This window comes from Eutrigla gurnardus (genome assembly GCF_963514095.1).
Source record: "Eutrigla gurnardus genome assembly, chromosome: 9".
NCBI classification, from domain to species: domain Eukaryota; kingdom Metazoa; phylum Chordata; class Actinopteri; order Perciformes; family Triglidae; genus Eutrigla; species Eutrigla gurnardus.
In genome coordinates, this window is record NC_139923.1 from 20,978,829 (window position 1) to 20,999,366 (window position 20,538).

General features: G+C 43.7%; 1 protein-coding gene across 1 annotated transcript in view; it reads left to right on the forward strand.

Annotated features, from left to right (window-relative positions):
• Nucleotides 1-2,081: 2,081 nt before the first annotated feature.
• The window catches only part of LOC311018880 (transcription factor Maf-like), a 40,347-nt gene continuing 21,890 nt past the window's right edge, over nucleotides 2,082-20,538 (forward strand). The window contains exons 1-2 of the mRNA XM_084017967.1: nucleotides 2,082-3,460; nucleotides 10,615-10,683. Coding sequence (XP_083874093.1) covers nucleotides 2,484-3,460; nucleotides 10,615-10,642 — 1,005 coding nt within the window. The 5' untranslated portion in view covers nucleotides 2,082-2,483 and the 3' untranslated portion in view covers nucleotides 10,643-10,683. The remainder of the gene's footprint in view (nucleotides 3,461-10,614; nucleotides 10,684-20,538) is intronic.

Sequence of the window (20,538 nt, forward strand, 5' to 3'; positions counted from 1 at the left end):
GGCTCCTGGTGTGTGAGCTTGTTTTTATGATATATGCCCGAGTGCAACCCCTGTACAGTGTCGGGGAAGAAATCATCCCTGATAAAATAAAGACAGTAGTAAACTTCACGGCAGCGGGCCGCCTACATGGAACTCCACAGGGAGACAGAATGGGGGTCCATACAGGACTATTAGCCTTCAGTAACACAGCTGATGCATTGGCTCTGGACTCCGCTTGTTAACCCTTGAGACTCCCGGGCTGATAAATCCTGGTTTTAAGAGATCTGGCAAACCCCGGCGAGTGTTCCACTGCTGGAACTTAAACTGCTCTCGGTGTCTGTTGGCGGCTTGTGTGTCAAACAATTACTGTGGGGGGGAATTATCGTGTTGATGATTTATTTTTGACTCTTGCGTTTATTCATCTTCCGCAGCAGTGACATAATCTTCCTGTCACTACATGTCATTGTCTGGTTAAAAGACACACATGAAAAATATGTATTGCTGTTACTCTGGAGTTCCTGGATATCCTCCTCCTATAATTTACACTACAACAGCAACAACATAGAGTAGCATCAGATGGGACACCTCATCTGTTTAATATTTATTCAAAGGCATCAGAGGGGCCTCTGCTGTGTGTTCTAATGAATAAAACAGGATGTTTATCCTTCCTGTTTAACGTTAAGTCCCCATGAACAGTCACAGGGACCAGGAGAATATTTACTTGCGTCGGGACACCGGGGAGTTGGATTATCTGCTGGCGGCTTTGTAGTTTTCTGAAGCTTCCCCGAGTGACGTGTTCCAGGGAGAGTTCTCTTATTTACTCTCCGGTCCTCGGTGTATAGCCCTCCTTATTGTTTGTTCTTATGTGCCACCACTCCTGAGGAATGTGCTCTGAGAGAGAGAGAGCAACACGGATGCTGTGATCATTACATGGGATTGAGACGATAGACTCCAGAAGGACACAGATGGAGGTGTTACACTACAGAGTACTCCATTAGAAGGGGGGTTATGTTGACAAGGACCGAAACAATGTGTGTTTACAGATTTCTCCTTAGAGGAAAAAATGCTTCTGTGTAGATTAAACAATGTTTTATGTGTAAATATTTGTTTTAATGTAATTACAATGTTCTTTCTTTCCCATAAAGAGTTGTGGAAGTAAATGTTTGTCCTGTCTAATAATCTTCACATCCAACAGGAAGATTAACAGAGAGCAAAGTGATGAAAAAATACAAACAAAAAAAAACATTTGCACACAGCAAATGTGTCACACTTACAGGAGCCGCATGAAGTATTATTTTCTACCGAAAGGTGGCGACGTTGGGTTTCCAAACAATGCCATTCAACCGGAGCCATGCCATTCAAACACTTCCACCTTCCACACACAACGATCCGCTCTGTGGTCTGATTCTGCGTTTATATGTGGAATATAGTTATTATTCTATCGGTCGTGAGAAAAGTTAAGGTTAATTTTGATAAACTGAATTTGGTAGATTCACTTAAACGATTGCGATGCCTGAGACTTGATCTATTCATTATAAATTATATATATATATATATATATATATATATATATATATATATATATATATATATATATATATATATATATACACACCTAAATGAGACCTTAAGAAATCCTGAATAATCAACAGACATTTCTGAAAGAAAAAAAACAATATTGGACTCTATAATAAATTTAAATATGTTAATATGATGATTACAATGATGGAAAAACATCAAACATGTTGAATTGTAACCGCTCTCTAATCTATAAAGATGCACGTGCATATTTACCATCTGATATCTTCTGTCAATCCGCGGAATCTGTTTTATTTTACTCGCTCACCTTCTTTTTTTTCCGCGTGCAAAGAAACAAAAGAAGGAATAATAAGTCTCGCGTGTCAGTCAGCTGATGGGTTGGGACAGTTCAGAAAACTTTGGGTTTCTATACTATTATGCTAATTACGTCCCAAGGCTGAGCTCCTCATTGGCTGAGTCTCGGTCAATTTCATATTTCAGTCCTGACGTCAGGGCGCCTATAAAACTAAGCAATGCTTTTTAACTCGTCGGCTGACTGATGCCTTAGAAAAAAAAATCTATCAATCCAAGGGTGGAGTTTTTTTTTTTCTCCCCCTCTACAAAGCAACTATTTGCCCGGACACGTGCGTGAACCTCCTCAATTTGGCGCACTAATCCTAAAAGGAGCCATGAAGTGTTAAATGGTAGAAACAGAGACAGCGGCGCTCAGACACCCGCACGCTGGGAGAGAGGGAGGAAACAGCGCTGCTCCAATGCGTCTGTGCAACGCAGACTGAAGAAAAAAAAAAACTTATCGACTCACAAAACCAAAAACCCGCGCTGCGCAATTAGTGCGTGAAAATCCACTTTTTCTCCGGTTTTTGAAGAAAATAAATAAAGAAATCAAGCTGGCTCAGTGCGTGTCTCAGCAGCCCACTTTGACAGGTGCTCCTCACCCCCTTTGGAGGACTGTCAACAGCAAGAGGATGGCATCAGAGCTGGCAATGAGCAACTCCGACCTGCCCACCAGTCCCCTGGCCATGGAATATGTTAATGACTTCGATCTGATGAAGTTTGAAGTGAAAAAGGAGCCGGTGGAGCCCGATCGCAGCATCAGCCAGTGCAGCCGCCTGGTCGCCGGGGGATCCCTATCTTCCACCCCGATGAGCACGCCTTGCAGCTCGGTTCCCCCCTCGCCAAGCTTCTCGGCGCCCAGTCCGGGATCAGGGAGCGAACAGAAGGGACACTTGGAGGATTTCTACTGGATGACCGGGTACCAACAGCAGTTGAACCCCGAGGCTCTGGGCTTTAGCCCGGAGGACGCCGTAGAGGCGCTGATCAGCAGCAGTCACCAGCTCCAGACCTTCGACGGTTATGCCAGGGGGCAGCAGTTCGGCGGCGCAGCCGGGGCAGGAGGCGCTATGGCCGGGGAGGAGATGGGCTCAGCGGCCGCCGTGGTATCCGCGGTCATCGCTGCAGCCGCGGCTCAGAACGGGAACCCCCACCACCACCACCATCACCACCACCACCACCACCCGGGGGCACACCATCCCTCCTCCGGGTCGCAGTCCAGCGGCAGCGTGGGGGGGAACCACCAGCACCTGCGCTTGGATGACCGGTTCTCGGACGAGCAGCTGGTGACCATGTCGGTGCGGGAATTGAACCGGCAGCTCCGGGGGGTCAGCAAGGAAGAGGTGATCCGGCTGAAACAGAAGAGGAGGACGCTAAAGAACAGAGGGTACGCGCAGTCCTGCCGGTACAAGCGGGTCCAGCAGCGGCACGTCTTGGAGGGCGAGAAGACGCAACTCATTCAGCAGGTGGACCACCTCAAGCAGGAGATCTCCCGGCTGGCCAGGGAGAGGGACGCCTACAAGGAGAAATACGAGAAGCTGATCAGCACCGGCTTCCGAGAAAACGGAGGCTCCGGCAGCGACAACAACCCCTCGTCCCCGGAGTTTTTCATGTGAGTCTCGGCGCTGAAAAAGTTTTAATAACTCACAAAAAAAAAGAGGAGAAAAAAAAAAAAAAAAAACACTTTGAATTTGCACGCAGCTAAAGATAGGTTGCTTGTGTTGAAGTTGTTTTTGTTAAAGTCGAGGACAAAATAGTTTTTACACTTTTCTGTATTTTCTTTCAAAGTGAGGATTTTGGTTTGATTTATGTTTTATGACTTTTTAAATGATATGGGCTAAAATATGCCCGTTTAAATGGCTGAATAAGATTTCAGTTGCCACACAATTTCTTTTAAAGGATTTCGGTCCAAGTTGCGAGGTTTTGTCTCCAGACACGCTGCATGAACAGTCTGCTGAACCCTCAGTGCGCCTCGTCATCCTCATCCCTTCACCCCAAATTACTCTTATGAAATGCAACAATCCTCAGGCACAGCAGCTTTATTTCGGTGTGTTTTTGTTTGTTTGTTTAAAGTCAATTTATTTTTATATATGAATTATCTCATTTTCATCCCATCCATCCTATTTGTCATGTGAAACACATCCAAACTTGGAGCAGAAGTTTGGGGGGGAAATGGATGTGAGACTGTAACCGTGTTTATGAAGCCTGCATGCTGGTCATGTACGGATTTTACTTTGTTTTTTTGTCTTTTATTGTTTTTTTTTTTGTGAACTTGTGTATGATGATTGTATTCAACCATGACGTTCAGCCTCATCACCTTTTGGGATTTATTTGTTTAAAAACAAAAGTGTGAACAGGTGCATTCATGCGTCACTTTGCTTTCATAAAAAGTTCCCCGCGAACCCTTATGGGCTGCTTGTGGAGGGGAAAACACATCGTGGAATAAAGCAACTTTTTTATATTGATTTACACTCACAGACACCAGACCAGCAAGATGAGCAGTATCAGTGAAATTTAGTGGAAACGATTCCATTTTTTACTTGACAAATGTAAAGACTAAATAGGTTATTGCGATCAACAAGTGGGACTGAAGATAAAATAAAAAAATCAGAAGCAGATTACGACGCATGTCCTGAAATAAATGGGGGAAATAGACTTCACTGTCACGCAAAATTGTTGCAACAAATGATCTGTCCTTTCTGAATTTGGTTGTTAATGTGTTTTCCTTCCATCTAAGGAACTTAATTGAGTTGATCCAGAACCCTATGGGGGTGATTCGGTAAATAAACTGAACTGTTTGGGCATGGAAATGATATTGTTCTCCCGGTGCTGTGGGAAAATCAGCAAAGCATCAAACGTCTTTTTGTGATTAAACAGTAAAAAAAAATGCATCTTCTGGACAGCACAGCTGACTGTCAGACGTCGAGCTCATTCTTTAAAAAAATGGAATTTAATAAATATACCATTCATGAATAAACCTTCACGAATGGAAAAGAAATTCTCCTGAAAATGTTTATTTTTTGTTCTATTTGGATTTGCATATTGTTTGTCACTATGTGTCTGAGGCGACACGTCACACACTCTCTAATCTCCTCTCGGTCTGAACCGGCGGAGAGGGAAACGTCACTCACAAATGTCACTGAGATAACGTAAACATCTGTCCGAACACTGGTTTGGGCTGAAGGCGACGCAGATGTTGCGCACAAGGCGCGTAATTATAACAGCTCCAGGATCGAGTCGTGCTCTAATGAAACGCGTGTAGTCATCAATACTTTCACTCAATATGATGTTTTTTTTTTATTCTTATCACACCTTCAAAAATACACACCGAAATATGATTTAAATATTGTTCTTTTTCTTCTCTCTTCTCGAGAAATAAAAGGACGATCTTCACCTGTTGCGTAATTAAAGACTTTAATTTCTCTTTAGAAATAACGCGGGAGACTCAGAGCACAATGCTCAGTATTTCTAATAGAATTATATACACGATCATTTTCGCCTCGGGGCCTGAGACTTGTGCTGCAGCTGCCCGAAAACAGGCTGAGTTAATCATTGATTTTAGAGTAAACTTGCACTTTTTACTCGGTAGCTGTCCACTTGTTGAATATCGTGAGTGGAAAGTTTCATGGAGAGTCGACGGGAGACAAAGGTCTCGATGACAAACCTGATCAAATATACGGTTCCACTCAAATACGTTAAATATTCAAAATAGGAATTTTGACTCTCTAAAAATAATTCGGTCTGAAAATTAACTTTACACAGACAAACCCTTTCTAATAAAACTGTGGTGAAAAAAAATTAAATTTTCTAGTTAGACTAAACGATGCTTGCCTGCATTCTTTTTCGCAATTATGACACGTGAGGTATTTAGGCAATCCAACACTTTCGCTTCAGTCTGAAGATCCTTTATCTGACTCTGACATAATAATAAAAAAATGCTGATAAGAGTAAAAAAGAAAGAAAGAAAGAAAAGCTACAGGAGGCAGTAATTGGTAATTTGGTTTGGAGGCGACTGACAGCTCCAGTGGGTTCAAACCGTCTCAGCTCTGGACGGACTGATGAACCCGGTGCATCCTAAAGAGCACAGTGGCTCAGATAAAAGCTACACGGGGTCTGGGTTAGGCTGCCATGCAAGGTCACCGCCACCACTCACACGGTGTGTGTGTGTGTGTGTGTGTGTGTGTGTGTGTGTGTGTGTAGGAGGGATATTCTCACTGCAGGACCTTTGCCAGTCTGAGTGCTTGCATGCGTTGTGTGTACAAACATAAGGAGTTGTATTGTTTTTTTCAAACGTGTGTGTGTGTGTGTGTGTGTGTGTGTGTGTGTGTGTGTATGTGTAGGTGTGTGTGTGTGTGTGTGTGTTCAGCTCACGGAAACTTTAAAATGCACCACAGCAGTGACGTGTCTGAATGAAGACAAAGACAGAGTCTGTATTGTCCCCGAGTCTCACCTGTACAACAGTGTGTCTCCTACTCTCTCTCTCTCTCTCTCTCTCGCTCTCACACACACACTCACACACACACACACACACACACACACACACTCACACAGTACACACACTCACCTGGCTCACATTAGTCGCCATGAAAGCCAAGAGTGAGGGACAAGATGGGAGAGCATGATCCTCTCATGCCTGGAGGAATGATTTTTTCTGTGATTAAAAGTGAGTGAGAGACAGAGATCGAGCAAGAGGGATAAAGAGAGCCATACATAGACAGAGAGAGAGAGGGAGAGAGAGATGCTGGCTGCCTTCCTGCTCCTTTCAGATGATAAACGATCAGAGATGCGTCCTAGCTGAGAGGAGAGGGCCTTTTAGTGAGCATGTGTCCACTAATTTATGGCTTTCCTATCTGATTAGGTCAGTATAGTGTGCTATTTAATTACATTTGTGTTATAACCTAGGACTGGAGATGCTATACTTCTTTTCACGGCGCCCCTCTCCTCTTGTGAGGCAGAGTTTTTTTCCCCCGTGGAGTCTCAGGATTTGGCTGAGGACGGTCTTACCTGGACTGTAACGCGGCAGACAGGAGGTCTGCTTTCTGTAATGGTTGTGCAGGTTTCCAGTGTTTGCTGCTCCGTTATTCAATATGGAAGAATGATAAAGTGGAAAAGTGCTGATCACAGAAGGGGTGGAAATTGTGTGGGATGCTTTCTGCTTGTGTGTGTGTGTGTGTGTGACTTGTAGACACAACGAGGGGCAGGAGGACTCAGTAGCACTGATTCACTTCCTGTGTTGAAGGAGGACAGACGGCACAGGAAACAATATTTCAGCGCTGCCTCCTCATTTCTCAACACTCTTTCATATTCGCTGCTTCTTTCCTGCCTTTTTTTCGCCTCCCCTCGTTCATTTGTGCAGGATGAGAAAGCGTGCACACACACAGACACGCCGCATTATTAATCTCACAATATGAACTGTAACTCCATTCTCCGGCCCACTGTATTGACTTCTGCACTGTGATCATTTGCAGTCCGTCCGATGATTAGGTTATTAAAGATAATGTAGTTGTCTGCTGTCACAATATCAGACTCTCTCTTTCGGGTCAACTATGGGAAATCACTTTGAAATTTATCAGTATTGACATTTGAATCATCATCAAGTGCTTCGCTTTAATGCCTCAGAATTAATAGGACAAAGGATGTGCGCACTTTTTAGTGTCTATTTGTGTGAGTGCTCAATAACCAGCCGGCATTGTCTTTTATTTGACCTTGTGGATGAAGGGTGTATATGTGCTTTAACTGAGTGCATTAAATCTATAGGAATGAGTCATTGTATCGTGGCACCGCGAGGCTGGCAGCTCTTTGTGTCAATCAAAAGTGAATCAAAATGAATGGAGGTAAAAGAAATAGACCCGTTTCTTTCACAGAAAAACTCAAAAGAGGCGCAAAAAAATGGTTGAGAGACAGAGGGAGAGGGAGGGGGAGAGAGAGAGAGGAAACAGTTTCTTAAAACACTACCTGAAAAGATTTTTTACCTCAAGGTGTCAGTAATAATAAAATACAGTATACAAGCCATTATTATCATTTCATGAAAGCCTGTCAAAAATAGCTGGATAAAAAAACTATTTGTTTTTGTCAATAAAAAATGTATTTTTGTAACAATTGGAGCCACATATCCCATTTAGTAACAAAGCAGTTTTTGTGTATATGTTCATTTCTTTTCTTCCCAGTGAGCACTCCCTTCCCCATGACACCCCCCTCCCCCCTCTCTCCCCCTCCCTCCCTCCCGAAGGGTTTAAAACATATTCGCATTCAAAAGAGGAAACAATTTCAATCTCTTCCACTCAATCCGCATCTGCATCACTCCACGCGATAAACATTTACATTTAAATTGATTTAAATCAGCTGCATTTATGTTCCTCTGTGCTCCGTCCATCATCTAGACCTGCAATGCCAGAGCTTCTCTCCCACGTCCCTCTCTTTCTGCCTGTCTCTCCCTCTCTCCCTCTCTTTGTCTTGCAGTGTCCTGAGTAATGTGTCATCTATTTGAAACCCTAATAATTTAACTTGTCCCCTCCTGTCGCGGCTGTACGTGTGGTAAGAATGCAGCAGCTGTGAAGAGGGCTCGGGCTGCCGCCTCTGGATGTATGTTATTGGCTTTACACGGTGACTTTTCCCAGCAAATGGAAGCATGGGCAGAGAGGAAGTAATGTGATTGTCTGAATCCAATCCGATAGTCTCGTGTTGAATTGAGATTACTGTAAACGCTCGGCTGTAGAAGAATGCATGTAGGCACGCGTAATGTGTCTTGTGTTTTTTGTCTGGTGGTTGCGGTAGAATTCAAACGGCAGATTTGCATTCGGGGCTCTCCTCAGAAATGCATCACTAAAGGGCAATAGATGAAAGATAATTATGATTTAATTACATGTGATCACAATATTGTGACTCACAGATAGATGTAGCCGAGTTGCCGTGTTGATGTTTTTCCAGCAGCGAGCTGAGTTGCAGGGCACAGTGGTGTGTTTTGGACCGCAGCGGAAGTGATGAGGGTGGGGGGGTGTTTGACAACTGAGTGTATTATACGACTGTGTGTGTGTGTGTGTGTGTGTGTGTGTGTGTGTGTGTGTGTGTGTGTGTGTGCATGTTTAAGTCTGCGTGTGCACAAGTTGGTGTTATACAGGGTGGAGCTGGAGCTGAGCCCGACCCCTGTGTGTTTTACCTGCATCTCAATGAAGCGAGAGGTGATTTACCCTTCTACCGCAGATACCCCCCCCTCTCTCTCTCTCTCTCTGTCTCTCTGTCTCTCAGCCAGTCAAGCAGACATTGATCTCTTTGCCAGGCAAGGTGACCCACTGTGTTGTTCAGCTCTTCCAAAGTCTCTCCTCTCCCTTTCATTTGTACCTGGGAAAGGCCTTGACCCCACACACTGCTTCCATGAAGCACGTGGACCTCACGTCACCTGTATGTGTGTGTGTGTGTGTGTGTGTGTGTGTGTTTGAGCAGTGTACATGGCGTAGACGTGTGTGTGTGCCTGGCTGTGTGTTTATCAAGCTCTTTGTTTGTCTTCACCTATAGGTTATGTGCAGATTGATCTCCATGTGGCTGAAGCTGTAAATGCTCGTACATCTGAGTCGGGCCTCTCCATGTTGATGTTCCAGAGGCTTCTTTCAGGCAGACTGTTCTCCCCTGTAGGTCTGTCACTGGGAGCTCCTATGTAGCTGAATGGGTCAGAGTCCATTTGGCCCCAGTGTGAATCGGATTACAGGGAAATGAATGGCTCCCATTGTTGCTTAAAGATGGATTGTGGGGGGCATTAATATACTTTGTCGCTCGTTCGCTTCGTTTCGTTCTACTGAGGCTCGGCGAAGTGCTTTTTCAGGATGATTCGTCATCGGGTTTTTAACGCAGGTTTTCTTTATCGGCGATGTTCTACACGGTAACACGAACATGTGTGCACACGTTACATCCGCACACAGATGTGTGAATGCCTTACTGTCCCACATGCATACAGGCCAAACCAATGATGACATGGACAAACCGGCGGGCTGCTGGATTCATTTCAGTCATTTAAAAAGGAATATTTCACAATATTTTTGTTTAATTATATTAAATAATGCTCTTAAAATTAAAAATGTTCTTATTAAGGATTGGGTGGTTATAGAATTACGGGGTATTATTAATCATTATCATAACTTAATAGCAATATTTCAGATATACTTTTGCCCTTACTTACTGTGCAATGCATGCATGTGTGTATGTGTGTGTGTGTGTGTGTGTGTGCGTGTGTGTGTGCACACTTGGAAGCGTGCATGTGCATCTGTATCCATGTCTTGGACAATTAGGTATATTAAATGTATTTATGAGGCAGGCAAATAAAAAAACACAAATCTAAGCCTTCAAATTTAATAATTGATATCTGCCGGTTAGAATATTTCAATGATTTTATTTAGAAGTTGGTATATGATTATTCTGAATTGTTTCACACTGTTGATCTAAATTGTTTGCGTTAAATTTAAATATTTGATATTTATTCAAAAAAATTCCAAATTGCGTGGGAGTATTGAATTAATTCAACTCATAGATCAACTTGAAAAAAGAAATTAATGTCACAAATGTTAAAGTTGTTTTGGTGTTTAAAGCCCTGATATTACTCTCTGTCCGCCGCAATGCAATCTTTGCTCTCTCCATCACGTCACAATCTTTAAATTCACGTTCTATTTTGGAGCCAAAAAGCATGACTTCATGTTCAAAGTTATGTCTGCAGCAGATTTTGCCCGTGTTGTCGGATCACACTTTTTTATAATAAATTTCTGTTTCCTGTCTTTGCAGGACGTCAAGAAAATTCCTCCATCTGTGATTGGAAGCTGTGACTTCTCCGTTCCGCCACCCTGGACTGAGGTAACCTGTTTAATCTTCAACACGCCTTTACTTTACAACACAAATTCATTTAAGAAATTTACATTGTTAGAATATTTCAAACTAAAATGTATTAGAATAAATATGAATAAGCTGAATCAAAAGTCTGATGATGTCATGACTGCTGCATGTTACAAAGACGTTGTCAGAATTCATTTGGGTATTTTATAGATTTCTATTTTAATTTCTATTTAAAGAATTTTGAGTTATACACATAATGACTTACTTAGTATTGATCTGTTTGATTCAAGTGTATACCCAAAAGGTCCCATTTAGATTTAAACATTTGAGATTTTGCACATAATCTTTAAAAAATGTTTGTTTGTTTTTTAAGTTGTCAGTGAAGTAGAAATATGAATAGTAAATATAAAGTTCATGAAATTCACAGCTGTTAATCTGAAGCTGTCTGATATTTTCATCGTTCGTATACATTGACATAAATTGTTGGAATGCCTCGGATGTGAAAGTCAGATTGTTGTGTCTTTCCTCCGAGTGACATAAAAACACTTGTTTATATGAATTTAATTGAATAAGGAAGCGCTCACAGCCGGCACCGGGGGAAGGTTTCATAATTAGATCATTTCCTCTCTTCATATTTAGCTCTTCAGACACTCTGTCAACCTTTGCTTGTGTGCGATGTGATGCAGTTCTCGGTTTTGCTGCTTGATTGACAGGAGGGTGACATGCGCAGTGCTCAAGGGAGGAGGCCAAAACTTTTTTGTCTTGACCCTTTGACCTCTTCACTCTCTCGGCTCCCTCTGCGGAGGCAAACACTGCACGTTGTTTTTTTTATTTCTGGCTGACGTGCAGATGGACGGATGGCGGGACAGCAGAGGAAGGAGGGTGATGGAGTGAGCGAGGGGAAAGCGAGGGCTAGTGTTTTTTTTTTGCACTCTCACGTTGCCAGTTGGGAAATAGATGGAGAGGAAGGATGGAAGAAATGAGGCAAAGTTAGGGACGGCGTTTAACGTTTGAGGACAGGAAGGCACCTGGATTTAAATGTAGACATTCATGCCAGGGTGAGAGAGCAGGAGGAGGTGAGGAGGAGGCGGGGGGAGGGAGGGAGGGAGGAAGGCGTGGCAGGAGGGCTCCTGGCCGTAGATGCAGACAGACAGGCAGGGTAACCAGAGGCAGGCTGTGACCTTCTCTGCTGCTGGAGGATCGAAGGCTTTATTTAAAGGCCTGGTCAATGCTGGGTGCTGCTGAGGTATCAGCCTCGCAGCCAGGCGACTCATCACCACTGTAATACAACTCTCTAACCCGACCCCCCCTCCCACACACACACACACACACACACACACACACAGGACACTTTCTGGACACTTCAGGTTTTACACTGTACAGCGGAGAGGCTGGACAGAGGAAACTACAGCATCAGCATCGGCTAATTTTACTGTGCAGCAGACAGCATACTCTACTTTCCTCATGTGCTCAGCATTGTGATGCGCACGTGATCCCCGTGCACGTCGTCGCTGTCCATCTTTCATACTGTTGACCAATTATAAATAGACAGCAGAATGCACGATGGTGACGTATTGATAGAAGTGAGGAATGAGGCGATAAAAGAGTTTTTAAAAAAAATGACAGAATGCAGGCTGCTGTGGTGGGACACCTGCGTCTGGGCGTGTGTGTGTGTGTGTGTGTGTGTGTCTGTGTGTGTGTGTGTGTGTGTGTGTGTGTGTGGCTGCAACGTTAGGACACCTGCATGCTTCAGCACTTTCTGGCTGTCAGGAGCTCCGAGGTCACAAGCAGGGGAGTGGAGAGGGCACATCAGAGGAATCTTCAGAGCCCCCACCCACCCAGCCCCCACCCTCCACGATTCTTCCCTCTGCACATCCCACCAACCCTCACTCGCCCCCAGTTATCCCCCGTCATCCCTCCCCCACCTCCTCCCACCCCTCATACACTCCTACCCCTCGCATTGACGGGGTGAGTCGCCTACTCGGGGAGGAAGGGGGGGGATGCAAGGTGCCTCTATGGCTGACAGCAGGCAGGTCAGGCTTTTGTAGACACAGCAGAGCAGAGAGGACGCATGCATGCAGACACATCATGTGAGGAAGGGAGGAAGTAAGAGAGAGCATAAGCTTTAAATGAGGGTTAACATGAAAGCCTCCAACACGGCTGGCTGTTCACGAGAAATATAAACATCAACGAGGCAGAAGATTGTGTTTAATGCATATCATGATATCTGTTTAGGTTAACGTTCATCTTTTTAGACTTAACGAGAATTAAACTGGAGTCGTTTCAATTTCCCACAAAAATCTGACGAAAAATAGCGTCGATGTAGTCCACTAAACCGTACTGTATATCATGGTTTCCGATACCAAAGTTCACGATGTGATTTCAGATTAACAATAAATTGCCGACCCCTTAATTCAAACGTCGTCACTTATAAGTCACTGCGGCGCTTTTTGTGCTCTGCAGCGACAAGGATTTGCTCCATCCACAGTTTGACACACTTCACTTTCCATTTACTGCCTGGGATATATATAACCACTCGCTGCTCGGTGTGAGACTCGTTACACTGGTTCGGTCTCGATAGCAACACAGACATCATCCCTCAATCCAGAAAATCCAAATGACATGGAGGATATGAACAGGATGTCTGCTCATTATTCGGCCTGGTATGAAGAGAAGGAGAGAACGTGGAAGTAGAACTGGGCTCCGGATTAGAAATAAGAGAAAAGGGGAAAAAAGATTTCACTGCGGTTGTAAAGACACACAAACCGAACACAGAACAACTGTGTTTAGGTACGGATTGTTTTTGAAAACGTGTTATGTGTTTTTACTTCCTTCCAACCCACAGAGTAGATGATACTTGAGGAGAAAGCTGCACCCTCGAGCCAAACCTCTAAACATCAACGCGCTCCACTTTTCAACTTATGTTAATACACAATTTTCTCTCTGATATTTCGGTTGTTTTAGCCTGGATTGTGTTGTTTTATTCAAACATAATTAGTTGTAAAGCTGTTAGCACCGTGTGTGTGTGTGTGTGTGTGTGAGCCTCAGAGCCACTGTTGTCCTCAGGTTGTGACTGTGTGCTCACAGCATGATTGAGAGAGGAACTTGTGATGAGCCGGAGGTTAGTGTGAGATAATGTATTCCCCTGCATCGCGGCAGCCAGCCGCCCAGGGCCTTCCTCTCGCCTGCAGCCTCCTTCCCCTCACTCACACACACTTACACACACACACACACTCACAAACACACACCTGCACTCCTCCCTTGCTACCCTGGCGTCACCGTGCCCTCCTCTCCCTTCCCTGCGGTGACTGCCCCGATGCTAGCTGCTTAGCGTTGCACCCGGTGTCTAATTGAATTCCAACACTCCGGCGCTAGCTCCTGATACTATAGAGATGTTAACACGGCACAATACTAACAGTCCTCGGGACGTGTTTCAACACCCGGCTCCTAAAGAGAAAATTAGCGCTAAGCTCACTCTGGCAGCACATGATTTATTCAAAGCTCCAAACTATGTCTTCTGTATCCCCTAAAGGGTCGTCTTTTATAGCCACCAGCGAATAAGCACTCCACGTACACACATGCAGCACATGCAGAATATGTATTGTGGCTGCGCCCTTGGTGGACAGAGTGTGTGTGTGTGTGTGTGTTTCCTCTCATTTTTCATGTATCTACTCGAGTGCATCTATTGTCCCTTGTATAAATGTGTCCGCCGGTCTCTCTGCATCCGTATTGCCGGGGACGCCGTCCATCCCGTCTCCCTGACACCCTCACTTTTATTCCCTGGCTCTCAAACACTAGCTCTGGGCTTTAATGGCACATATTTCCTGGGCCCCGGCTGAAACGGGATGCATCTTCTCCTTGTTAGCTTGATAAATAACCGGGCTGCTGGGAAAGTGCTGAATTTGAGCTTTCTGCCTCTATTTTCTGCTGGATGACATTAATTTTAAGTGCTGAGAAGGAGCTAACTAATACAGACAAATAAACAAGGAGGAGGAAGGGAAGGCGCAGAGGTGCTGGAGTCACTCTACTGTCCTCCCCCACCCTTCTTTTTTTACCTGTTTATACACGAGCATTCATATATGCAAAATGCAAACCTGCAAAAAATATACCATCCATGAGCGCACACACTTGGTCTCCCAATAGATGCTTCTGTTGTCATCCAAACTGTGAAATCATCTTGTCCCATTATTAGTGCGACTCCTGCAGAGGTCAAATGTGGAACATGCTGCAGGTAGACAGACAGTCTGTCAGGTAGGCAGTAAGATTGGCTCCACGCTTCTCTATCTACTGTCTGCCTCCGTCCCTCCTCTCTGTCTGCCTCCGTCGTTCCGTGTTTCATTAGAAAAAGAGATTAGCGTGGCAGCAAAATGGTGGCGGATCACACCGCACAACACTATGGAAAAATTGTATTTATATGAGCTTATAGAGACAATAAAACAGAGATCAGGTTTGAGTCTAAGTAGCTCATTAATGGATTGCAATTTAAATATTCACAGTAAGCGTTTTTCTTTTGGAGGGGAGTTAATTATTGTTGCGGAAAAGACGAGAAAAAATGTTTTCTCGCTAAAATATAAAATGAGTTTTAACTGGATGAAACACGTTCAATTGTATTATTTTTGTTCGACAGGTTCATCTGCATCATAAACGTCTCTTTGTGTCGTCAAAATCTGACCTAAGCTTCATCAACTTACATTTTTACTCTTTTAAATAATCAAGCTGCTGCGGAGCAAAACAGATTATTTATTTTATTTAAATACAGGCCCAAATTAAATCTACTCAAAAGGATCAACTTATGTTATATTTTGCTTCTTATTTTCATCGTGTTGCCTCTACATTTCTATTTTTAATTTGGTTTCGTTTAATTTCAGTACATGTTTTGAACCCGCAAAACCGACGACTTTACATTAAGAAAAAGCATTTGTCACATGACAGCGGCCATAAATGTGCTTTACTGCCGGTCTATAAACAAGGAACACAAGGATGTCGCCAGAATGTAACTAGTGATGATGCAAATCTACTTTCATCAGCCGAGACATGCAAAACGATGCTTAAATCTATCCGGTTACATGTAACTACACACACACACAGATAATATTTTTAAAATGCTTCAGTCTCCTTACTTAAAACGTGCATTCAGTATTTTTCCCACAATTCAATGTAAGCCACACACACACACACACACACACACACACACACACACACACACACACACACCTCTGTTGTGTAACACAATGAAGTGGCTTTGGCTGAGACACCTCATACATTATTTTAACAATGTATAGCGCGGAGAATAAAAAGGTCAGTGGTTGAGAACCGGCTCCGTGTAACAATAAGATGCATGAACTGAGCTCTGCAGGCCCTTCAGTCAGCTTCCTGCAGCCAACGCTGTGAGGAGGAAACACATGTGAGCTACACTGATGGATTCTCTGTGATTGTGTGTGTGTGTGTGTGTGTGTGTGTGTGTGTGTGTGTGTGTGTGTGTGTGTGTGTGTGTGTGTGTGTGTGTGTGTGTGTGTGTGTGTGTGTGTGTGTGTGTGAGCATTCAGTGTTTACAGGGCACCGTTGTGAAACATCTTATAATAATAGATTTCCTTGGTCTATCATTATTGATTGTACATTTCTCCCTTTTGCCCTTTGCTTCACTTTGATAAATGTCTTTTATTACGACAACATTTTGCTTTTAAAGCACATCGTGAGCTGAGATTTTGTTTTTTTAAAGCTTTTATTAGGCCAATTCTTTTTTCCTTTTCTTTTTTTTTTTTTTTCCTCCAGCATCCGAAACACACCGCCGCTCTGCAGATGCCATGCGAGTGTTTCTGTTTGCAAAGCAGGGGTTTAATTTTCAGAGTGTATTTATCACATGCTGTCATGTTGCGGTCACATGACCACATGAACCACTGCCAGCAATTAAGGCTGATAAATCACTCATTTACAGGAAGAGAAGGAGGGAGCGAGTTGGGCAAAGAGGAAACGGGAGAGTGATAAGAGAGGGGGAGAGGAATAATGAATTGCCGGAACTCCTTCACAGATATTATATTCTTTCATATTTTTTTTTTTTAAACCATGACACTGGATGTTATTTTGTTTGGGCAGTGTAGGATGAACTGTTGCCAGCGAGGCTCATTGACTCCTACAGGCAGAGACAAAGAGACAGATGGTAGTCGTTTGTGTGGTTTACTGTGATTGTGACCTGACTGCGCTGCTTTATTTACTGTTGGAGGTGTGTGTGTGTGTGTGTGTGTGTGTGTGTGTGTGTGTGTGTGTGTGTGTGTGTGTGTGTGTGTGTGTGTGTGTGTGTGTGTGTGTGTGTGTGTTCATATGTGCAGCTGAGTGCACCCGCACAAGCAAATGCATTTGTGTCACGACAAAGAAAGAGATGCAGCGACCATTCATACAAAACCTACACTTCACTTTGGCTCTTGGGCTCCTGCTGATGGATTTCCTCTCAGTCTAAACAGGAGAGCAAACACACTGATGGCTCCACATGCAGCTTTTCCAGACACCAAACAATGCTGGAATTTAATCAACAGCATTGTTTATTCCCGTTGGAATGTAGATATAGAAATACAGCGTTTTTAACTCTCTTTTCTTTCCTTGTCTTTCTGACCTGCTGGCGTTGACATTGAGAAATAGCACATAAATGTGAGCTTCAGTTGCGTATCAGACACAAGTCTAAGAGAGGTCCTAGGTGTGGATCCTGGCTGTATAGGAGTAACATCAGAACGTGTGTCTTAGCAGGTCAGTGCTCTGCAGTGTCTCGGCCTGCCCACTCGCTTGGAAAAGGCTGATTAAAGATTCATGGGGAAAAAAAGGAAAAGAAGAAAACGCTTTTAATGGGCTGAAAGAAGATGAGGCGAGCGGAGTGGGACGGAGACAAGCTGTGGGTTCTTTTCCTACAGTCTGAACGCTCATTCACTAAAGACAGCGGTCGCTAAGTGACTAAAGGCGTCTTCACAATGAGACCATTGAGAGAAGTTGAGCCAGTCGGGTTTCCTGCTGCAAAGAGAATATGATGAGGAAAGATTAGGAATCAGTAGTGACTCTGTACGTGTTTCAGGGGGCATTTGGCGTCTAAAGAGTCACTATATTTTAGATTTACAGCTGAATGTTTGTGTGTGTACTAATGTAGGACCCTGCTGTCTTACCGGTACCATAATTAGGAGAGTGAATGTCTGCGACTGGAGCAGCTATTCTGGGGGGGGGAAATAACTTGTGTACACATTGACTGCACCAAAATACAAAGTCAACACTGTGACTGTGAGTGGATGTGTGGGGTGAAAATGTTGCTTTGTACAATTATTTTTTCTGTACTTTATCATTATGGTCAGTAAGGTCACAGACACTCATAAAGTGACACAGAAGGAGTAGTAGAGACTGAGAGCCTCCAAATCTCTTTTCTTCTTGAACTGCATGTGATGTATATAGGAAGGGTGCTGTCTCTCTCTCTCTCTCTCTCTCTCTCTCTCCTGAGTCAAGGTTGATACACATGTGGGGAGAGAAAGTGGTAGACAGGGAGGAGGCGCAAACGGGGGAGAGCGGGGCAAACATGCTCACATTTGTCCTGGTTGTACGAACCGATGATTATGATTTATACAGGAGATGCATTAAATATATGAAAACAAAGGATCACAAAAGTCACACAGCAACGTCGCAATAAATAGACTACAGACACCACAACGTCCAGGACTCTCTAATTACACCCTCACGTCAGCACTTTAGTGTAAAAAGTGCATGCGGAAAAAAATGTCAAAATTTAAATGAAAGCGCATTTATAAACCCAAATTCTGATGCTGTGTTTTTGCGTTTCGATGGTGCCGATGAGTTCATCACTCTCTTCCATAATGTATATTTTATGTGACTTTATCTTGAGTGAATTAAAGGGCCTGTAAAAAGTGGAATGTTATTAGCGTCAGACCACCTGGGGTGAACATCTGCAAACTCAGGACCAACATACATCACTGTTATCCCTTCTCACTATTACTGTCACACACACACACACACACACACACACACACACACACACACACACACACACACACACACACACACACACACACACACACACACACACACACACAGACACACACGGCTGGGCTGCATCCATCTTTTGCGTGTCTCTTGTCTTATTGACATATGCACAGTTGCGCGTTACTGCATGCGGAGGTGAGCTGGTTATTAAAGATGCCACAAGGTCACAGGTCAAGTACAGGTTCTGCTCTTCTGGTCGGCCAGAGGTCAAAGGTCAGCAGGTCAGCGTCGGAGGCCAGGATGATCACAACTGATTGGTTTATCACAGCGCAGCTCGCCGGTTACCATTCAAAATCAAAGTATAGGATGTTTTTTTTAGGTTTTTTTTTTATTCTCTACATTATTCTGCTGACTGCATGAACCATTTTTATTTGTTTATTTTGTTTTCCTACAGTAACGACTCTCCTTTGAATAATTAGATGTTCTTTTCATGTTCTATTAGGACTGTTTTTCCTCACTATATTTTCATCTTCAAAGTGAAAGCTAAAATAGGGCGATCATTGCAATTTAATTACTACAAATCCCTTTGTGAATTTGCTCTTGTGTTTGTTTACATGCATAGATTTGCCGGCTTCTGCAGTTTTTTTTTTTTTTTGTATGCGTGTGTGTGATTCAGTGAACGTCTTTACTTTCTTGTGTCGTTCTATATATGCTCGCTTATTTATAGTGTTTATATGTCTCCGTGTGTGTTTGTGTGTTGATGACGTTGCAGTGGGGTTTATTTAAATAGATAAGATGGTATTTTATTCCCAATCAGAGGAATCTCCTGTCGCATCTCAGTCTCTTCATAATAACCCTCGGCGTTGCTCCACATCCCCCCTGACACACACACACACACACACACACACACACACACACACACACACACACACACACACACACACACACACACACACACACACACACACACACACACACACACACACACACACACACACACAGTATTGCAGACAGTGCAATATTTTCTCCCTCTCAGGGGTAAAAGGCTTTGATAAATGAAAATAAATACTTTTTCTTTATACAAGAAACAGAAGGGGAGAGAAGAAAACGGCATCAGAGACAGGAAGTCCATGACAGTCTGATGCCTCAATACAAGCAAATGTATGACAAAGAAACACTCTCTATAACGCTGTGTGTGTTTGTGTGTGTTTGTTTGTGTGTGTGTGTGTGTGTGTGTGTGTGTGTGTGTGTGTGTGTGTGTGTGTGGTACAATTAATAGCTCAAACACAGGAGCATCCTCAGTCATTGAGGGCAATAACAGCAAGGAAGACAGTGATTCAGAGATGTGAGCTGAGGAGAAGGGAGATATAGCAAGTGGCCTGTGGGCTGACATGTTAACTGAGTTACAGTGTGGGAAAAAAAAACAAAAACAGCACATGATTTAGAGGAAACAGGCTCTCTTCCCTCATCTGTCTGTTTCTGTGACTGCAAGGTCACGTCGACGCCTCCCCGTCTCTCCCTCTCCACCTTTGTTTCCCTCTGCTCCTCCGGACCTCATTTTATTCAACGCTCCCGAACCTCCGACAGCTCCATAACTATAACTCTCTCCTCCCTGTCCTCTCCTCCTCTCTTCTCTTCATCCACAGCTAAATGACTCTGTCAGAAATAAAGAGCACTTATCTTATCTACTGCCTCCACTCTGCTGTCTCGAGCCCTGCCGACGTCACGCACACAAATACACACAAGGGGGCGGGAAAAAAAAAAAAAACCTAACAGACACATTACACTAAGAGACACGTGTATTTTATTATAACTATTATAACAGCCATATTGACTTTCCTCACCCATAAACAAACCGCTTCCCCCCCGCTGCCTTAATTATTCCCCTCAGATGGAAGTCTTGCTCAA